The 6,925-nt window shown below is 56.0% G+C and overlaps 2 protein-coding genes across 2 annotated transcripts; one reads left to right on the plus strand and one right to left on the minus strand.

The window, feature by feature from the left end:
* The first annotated feature begins 532 nt into the window (after window positions 1–532).
* Window positions 533–3,751, plus strand: MONBRDRAFT_38757 (uncharacterized protein). Its single transcript, XM_001749462.1, has 7 exons — window positions 533–877; window positions 976–1,087; window positions 1,175–2,063; window positions 2,176–2,228; window positions 2,350–2,973; window positions 3,075–3,186; window positions 3,293–3,751. Exons 1-7 carry the CDS (start codon window positions 567–569, stop codon window positions 3,535–3,537), a joined length of 2,346 nt encoding a protein of 781 aa, XP_001749514.1. The 5' UTR covers window positions 533–566; the 3' UTR covers window positions 3,538–3,751.
* Window positions 3,752–3,897: 146 nt separating this feature from the next.
* Window positions 3,898–6,337, minus strand: MONBRDRAFT_29042 (uncharacterized protein; the record flags this gene model as incomplete). Its single annotated transcript, XM_001749534.1, has 10 exons — window positions 3,898–4,092; window positions 4,229–4,369; window positions 4,477–4,569; window positions 4,686–4,737; window positions 4,810–5,205; window positions 5,275–5,384; window positions 5,487–5,551; window positions 5,673–5,781; window positions 5,896–5,962; window positions 6,072–6,337. 10 exons carry the CDS (start codon window positions 6,335–6,337, stop codon window positions 3,898–3,900), a joined length of 1,494 nt encoding a protein of 497 aa, XP_001749586.1.
* Between the last annotated feature and the right edge of the window lie 588 nt (window positions 6,338–6,925).

The raw sequence follows: 6,925 nt of genomic DNA on the forward strand, positions 1-6,925 counted from the left end.
GGTGGCCCTCCTTCCCCCCCCCCCCCCCCCCCCCTTTTTTTTCCTTTGCCTTCTGTTTTCCTTTGCACAAGCCACAAGCAAGCGGTCTGAGACTGCCTCCATTCCCTCCATCTCTACCATAAAATTTTGATTTGTATGCGCGAGTGTGGCGCACTACGGTCTCCGGGAAAGCCCGCCCGGTTCATGCTTTTTTGTTCCGTTCATTTAACCCACCCTTGAACCCGAATCCAGGTACCCACCGACTCTCAATGTGACCCTTCATCATGATTATGACCCGCCTTTCAAATGGACCAACAGATAATCATCCTCCCGACTGTCGAAGACTGCCCCATGTCCACTTCACACACAAACACACACACACAAAGGACTCTGTTTGGCATGTGGAATGGCATGACGATCAATCACGCTTTTCCTCTTTCTCTCTCTCTCTCTCTCTCTCTCTCTCTCTCACTTTTCCCTCAAGCCGGTATTTGGTTCGCTGTTTGGCAGCGGGCAAAAGGCGGGCGCGAGGGTTGGTGTGGGGAGGGGAAGGGCATTGTGGCTAGGTGTAGGTGGCATCAGCAAAGATGCGGCGGCGGCAGGTGTTTGCCTTGGTGTGGCTGCTGGTGACAGTGGGCTTGTTTGGCTACGTGGCATACCTGAAGGCTCAGAACAAGGCCTTCTCCAGTCTGGTGTCGATGCGTGAGCAGACAAATCGGCTGCGACAGGATGGAGTGCCGGACAATGGCAATGGCGACGAGCCTGCCAAATCACAAGCCACCTCGAGGTCTGCCAAGGCACTTGATGGCGCTCCCGGCTACGGCATCACGTTGGAGCTTGACATGCCGGAGGGCTACATGAATGATCCCATGTATGAATCCCACGACAGCATGTTCAGGTGAGGCCGGCAGACGACCGGGAGCGATGCTTCGAGGCCCGCGTGCGCTTGACGAAACTCCCCGCCCGCTCGTCACTCACCCACTGCAATCACGACAGAAATTATGGCTACAACATCAAGCAATCCATCGATCTGCCCTTGCACCGTATTGTGCCGGAACACCGCAGCCCCGAGTGCGCGGCTATCCAGTACCCAAAGGGCATGCCAACGGTCGGTCTTGCCTGTCGTGCACGTTGATCGGGCTTCCGCCAAGCGTGCTGACGATCGTGCCTGTGTTGTGCTGTGGAATTCCACCAGGTCTCCGTCATTATCATCTTCTTCAACGAGGCCATCCCCACCCTTTTGCGGAATGCCATGAGCGTCATCAACCTCTCACCCCGTGAACTGTTGGGTGAGGTCTTGCTTATCGACGATATGAGCACCCTGCCAGAGCTTGATCACCTTCCCAAGCATGTGGACCGCATCAATGCACAGCTGCCCAAACCGCTGGTGCGCCTTGTCAAGCGCAACGTGCACGACGGCATCGTAGGCGCCCGCATTCGTGGCGCCCGTGAAGCCACCCACCCGATTATTTTATTCTTGGATAGCCACTCTGAAGCCACGCCCGGCTGGTTGGAGCCTCTTGTGGTGCGCATCCACGAAGATCCCACTCGCGTGGTCGTCCCGAACATTCGTGGGCACAACCTGGAGACGCTTGATATCACGCCTGGCGAGCTATGGCCACCGGCCAAGGGCAGCTTCAATTGGCGCTTGTCCTTCACCATCGTCCAAGCCTCAATTCAGGATGATCTAGTCGGTGACGGCCATCCTCACACGCGCCCTATTCGCAGTCCCATCATGCCTGGTGGTGCGTCCTGCTTCGTTTTGCCGACACAGGCCCCATATCTGGCCGTGGCTCGTGACCTTTGTCCACGCCATCTCATGGTTCCATTCACAGGATTGTTTGCCATGGATCGCAAGTTTTTTTTCCAGCTGGGCGAGTATGACCCAGAGATCAAATATTGTGCGTCTCGCACTTGGCATCGTGCGCACATTCATGGGCACAGCGCAAACGTCATCTGGTCCCTCGATGACCACAACTTCTCACATTCAGCTTTTGCAATCATAGATGGCGGTGAACACATTGACCTCTCCTTCCGCACATGGATGTGTGGGGGTTCGATGGAGTGGGTGCCCTGTTCCAATGGTCAGTATCGCTATGTCTCCCCTTCTGGTCCGACGCGCCCCCTTGATCCAATTTGAGGGACTTGTCGTTAATGGCTAGTGCGCCACCTCACTGCCAACTCAACCTGGTCCAGTGGGTCATATCTATCGCGAGTTTAACCGCTTTGGCATGGATCCAACTCTGAAGGTGGGTTATTGGGCCACGTGTCTGGACGCGTGCAAAGGGATGAAAACTTGATGGATCGCGTCCCTCCGCCTGCTCACTTGAACTTCCCATGCGCCCCTACCTTGGGTGAACGGTGCAACAGAACGTCAACGTTGGCGTGTACCTGGACCGCAACGACATTCGAGTGGCCGAAGCGTGGATGGACGACTACAAAGCATTATTTTACGATTTCCGGCACCTGCATGGACGCTCGTTTGGAGACATCAGCGAGCGTGTTGCCCTCAAGTCAAAGAACAAGTGCAAGTCCTTCAAATGGTTTCTGGATAACGTGGCATCCGACCTTTTTGTGCCCGAGATTAATGCCAGCTCTGTCAAACTGACCAACGATGAGGCTAACCTCTGCCTGGCCAATCCCGATGTCGATGAGGATGGTTTTCCCAAGATTCAGTCGTGCACGGCTCACAATGATCGTCAGAAATGGGTCATGACCAAGGACGGCTACATTTACTTGAACATGTATCCACGCCACGCTTTGCTTTGCTTACGCGTGGAAAGCATCTCCCAAGTTCCGTGTGCCAAAGGCCTCAAGCTGCGCCAAGTTACTGCGGGTGCGGGTGTGCAATTCCAGCTCGATAGCAACCCAACTCTCTGCCTTACACGCTCCACGGACCACAAAATTCAGGTCGCGGCCTGTCATCCAACAGACTTGAGCCAGCAGTGGACCAAGACCCATACTTCAGAGACCGATGCGCAATTCAAGGGTCATGTACGCTCGAATCATCTGAATCGTGATGCGCTTTGACCTTGGCCCGTTGAGCCCGTTTCTCATGCGCGTGCGTTCTCTGCAATCTGCCTCAACGGTGACAGGTGTTGATGGGCGCGGACAGTGGCATCTGCCTTGATAACATGCAACGCCAGCGAGGGCCACCTGGCCTGTATGGGTGCCACGGCGGGGCTTCCCAGCGCTGGCTGTTCAAAGGTGAGATTTTTTCCTGAGCAGCCTCAGGCGGGCGTATGTACGAAGCTGTCCTATCTGATCGTGGCTGGTCCTGAACACTACTGCGTCTGCTCCTGCTCGCACTTAGACGGCTACCTGACGAGCCCGTATGTCAGTGACGTCTGTCTGGGTCACGATTATCAAGCCACTTTACATCCATGCCGGCCCAAGGATGTACTCTATCAGTGGGACCACATGCCTGACAAGACGCTGCGCCCCCGTGACAACAAGGATGCGTGCTTGGCGCGCATTGATGAGCACACTGTTCGCATCGACACGTGCAATGCCGTCGATGGGCGGCAGTGGTGGCGCTCGATGCCTTGGGGCAGCTGAATGGATGTCCCGCATTGAACTGCTGACGAATTGCCGCCCCCCTGATTTGTTCTGGATGATACGAGGTTAGCGCTTGCGCCTTCTGGCCCACCTCAAACTTGCAAGGAGATGAAGCTGTAGCTCTTTCCAAGGCTAATCAAAGGAGATCCTGCATCACACTCTTCCCACCTTCCTATGTCCAGCATGCAATGTAAATTCACATGTCAAGTATTTCATCTTTTATTATTTTTCTCTCTTGATTTTTTTTTTACTGCAAGGTTGCAATGCCACCTCCGCCACGTCTTCCAGAAGAGGAAGTGTTGAGGCATTGCAGGCGCGTGGCGTGAATACATCAACCGACTCGTGGTGACCAAGCAGAGCTCAGGCCTTAGGATTGTATAGTTGTCGCCCGTTCCCCCGGCCTCGACCTGTACCGGGAGCTTGACTGGCGCTTGCTCCCACCTGTGCACCGGGTCGCATGCCCATGGGGGATGGATAGCCCGGGTACGGCGCACCAAAACTTGCATGCGGCATTGCAAAGTTGCCGTGTGGCATATTGTAAGCCATTGGATTGCTCTGTAAACCAGGGGTGGCGCAAGGCACAATTCAAGCAAAAAGGCCGCGGAGCTGCATCAGTCAAGGAACCACAGTGCCAGTTGCTACGCTGGGTTGGGTTGAGCAAGGAAACGATGCGGGTCGTTCGAGGATTTACCGATGGCCATGCCTGGCCGGCATAGGGTTGCTGAGGCATGTGTTGCGGGGCTTGACTTGATCGTTGGCCGTACTGTGGAGCCATGGCAGGTGCATGACCGTGGCTGGCGCGAGGCGCGCCTTGATCGCCGATGAATGGGGCCTGCAAAGGAAACCAGCGTTCGTGCAAGAGGAGCTCGGTAAGAGTAAACAGAGAATGGGCCACTTGAGCGCAAAACACCGTGAGCATGAGCGACTGCCGATACGTACGCCGGGGACGAAGCCAGGTGCATAAGGGTTGAAGGTACCAGACATTGGTGGTTGTCGATCCGACTGGGGATAACCACGCCCCCATCCTTGTGCCTGTTACCAGCCAGAATGTTCACGCATAAGCCACTCAGCATAAACGAAGTACCGAACAGGCCGGCCCCAAGGCATGGGCGAGCAGCAGAGATGACAGGCCAGTGCGGGCCACTTACCGGGGACCACCCATGCATGCCTGCCTGCATTGCATCTGGGTGCCACATGCGCCTATGCACATATCACTGCTTTAAGGAGGGCTGTCATCGACATGGCGAGATTGTGTCGGTGCGAAAATCTTACCCGGGAAAACCGCCCTCCGCGTTCATGGGCATGCCCGTAGCATATCCGCGACCGCGGCCGCGCCGGCCACCGGCATGACTGGAGCGTGTTTGACGGTCGCGTGGCCCATTCCAATTCGCTACATCAGGGTTTGCTGTGCGTTGCTGCCCCTCTTTGGTCGAATCGGCGTCTCTTTGCCCAGCCACTTGCGCCTGCTGGTTATGCGCTTGCTTCTGTGGCTGTGCTTGAGGCTGTGTCTGTGCCTGTCCCTGTGCCTGTGTCGGATCTTGGGTCTGAGTGGCGGCTTGAAGAGCGGCCATGGCAGCGGCTTGCGCCTGGGCCTTGGCCTCCTCCTCGGCTTCCCGAAAAATGCGAGCACGCGCCTCTTCGTACTCTTGCTCTCTTTGTGAGAGGGTCCTACGAGCATGAAACGTGTAAGCATGCCGTGACCAGGAAGGCTGACAACAAGTCGCGCTTGAGGCTCACCGCACGCGGCGACTGCCGGCGTCCGAGGTACCATCAGAGTTTTGTGATGCGTCAAGACTGCCGTCGTCATCATCGGCATCTTTGCGGCGCATTAGCCGCATTTTGGGCCGCTATGATGAACCAAAATTGCTCAGTCAGAGTGGCGTGCACGCGGAATCAAGGGTTAAAAGAGAGACAACAGAAAAGGATGCGAGCAGCAAAGACAAGCGCACCGATTGCTGTGAAGATTCGACTTCATCGACAAGCTCGCGTAGGGCAGCAAAGTCAACGCTAGCGCCTGGGTTGAGGGTGCATGGTGGAGCGGGCAGATGGGAATGAGATTTTCGACGTTTTGAGACCCACAACGGACGAGAGAGACCACAGGCGGTGGACAGGAGAAGACAGCAAGCCAGGCGCACCACGAAGAAGATAAATTGTTTGCCCATCGGTAAAACGTTGGAGGCCCGTGACATCGCCCACTTTATGTGCGATTCGTCTTTCGCGGCTCTTGAGCTTTGGGAGCTCCAGCTACAGCATGATCACAAGAGGGTGGGGTCAACAGGCGCAAGCTTGTCCGACAATGGCATAAAAGCTAGCAGAAGAGCAAGACATGAAGCACGGAGGAGGGGTATCGGTGCGTACGCGCGGCTCCTCAGTGTCGACAAAAGGCTCAAGCAGGCGCAAGAGCAGGTAGATGACTTCCTTTTCACTGTGAATTCCGTGCCCCCGTGAACCAGGGTGCAAGCAGATGAGGGCTGACAAGGCCAAAAGGCAACGCGGGCCTAAACACACACAGGCCTTGGGGAAAGGGCTCCTACCTGGTGGTGCCACCGCGAAGGATGGTGCGTAGTGTGTCTTGAGCTTCTTGTTTAGCCTCGGGGCTGATGCCGCCAAGCCAGAGCGTGGTTGGTGCAGCAAAGCCCTCGGGGGTAGCTGTGTTAGGGACCACGTGCTGTGCTGAATCTGACCCATCCATGGCTTGTTCGGAATCGGGGGCGGGGTTTGGAGGAGCCTTCGCTGATGTTTCGTTGTCGGGCTCAAGCGACACGGCTGCTAATTGACCTTGAACCTCTTCAGCCGCCATGATTCTGGCTCAAGCTGAGAGGTGAAGTGCAAGAAGGAAGAGCAATTGACTACGAGGGAAGACAAGCGATATCCCAAGCACATGCACGGCCAGGAGACGAGGGGCTTGTGAGTGACACGTTGTGCGCCGCAGGACATGATTTCAAGCGACCAGCCCTATTCCACGTGCAACGAATCACCTGGCGCCCAGCTCTCATTCAACTCACCCACCTCCCCACACATACACACCACACACACACACACATATGCCCAGATCCAAAAGCACCCGACCAATGCTGCCGACGGCACACACACAGGCACACAGGCACACACACGCGTGCGCGCGCGAGAGCAGATGCCCGTGTGGTCGTTCCCTCATTCAACAAGCAGACAGCCGACACCGCACCTGACACCAGTGAAGGGTCCTTGGAAAGTGTCCGTGTCTCTCTCTCTCTCTCTCTCTCTCTCTCTCTCTCTCTCTCTCTCTCTCTCTCTCTCTCTCTCTCTCTCTCTCTCTCTCTCTCTCTCTCTCTCTCTCTCTCTCTCTCTCTCTCTCTCTCTCTCTCTCTCTCTCTCTCTCTCTCTCTCTCTCTCTCTCTCTCTCTCTCTC

This window comes from Monosiga brevicollis, genomic scaffold (assembly GCF_000002865.3).
Source record: "Monosiga brevicollis MX1 MONBRscaffold_31 genomic scaffold, whole genome shotgun sequence".
Lineage (NCBI taxonomy): Eukaryota > Choanoflagellata > Craspedida > Salpingoecidae > Monosiga > Monosiga brevicollis.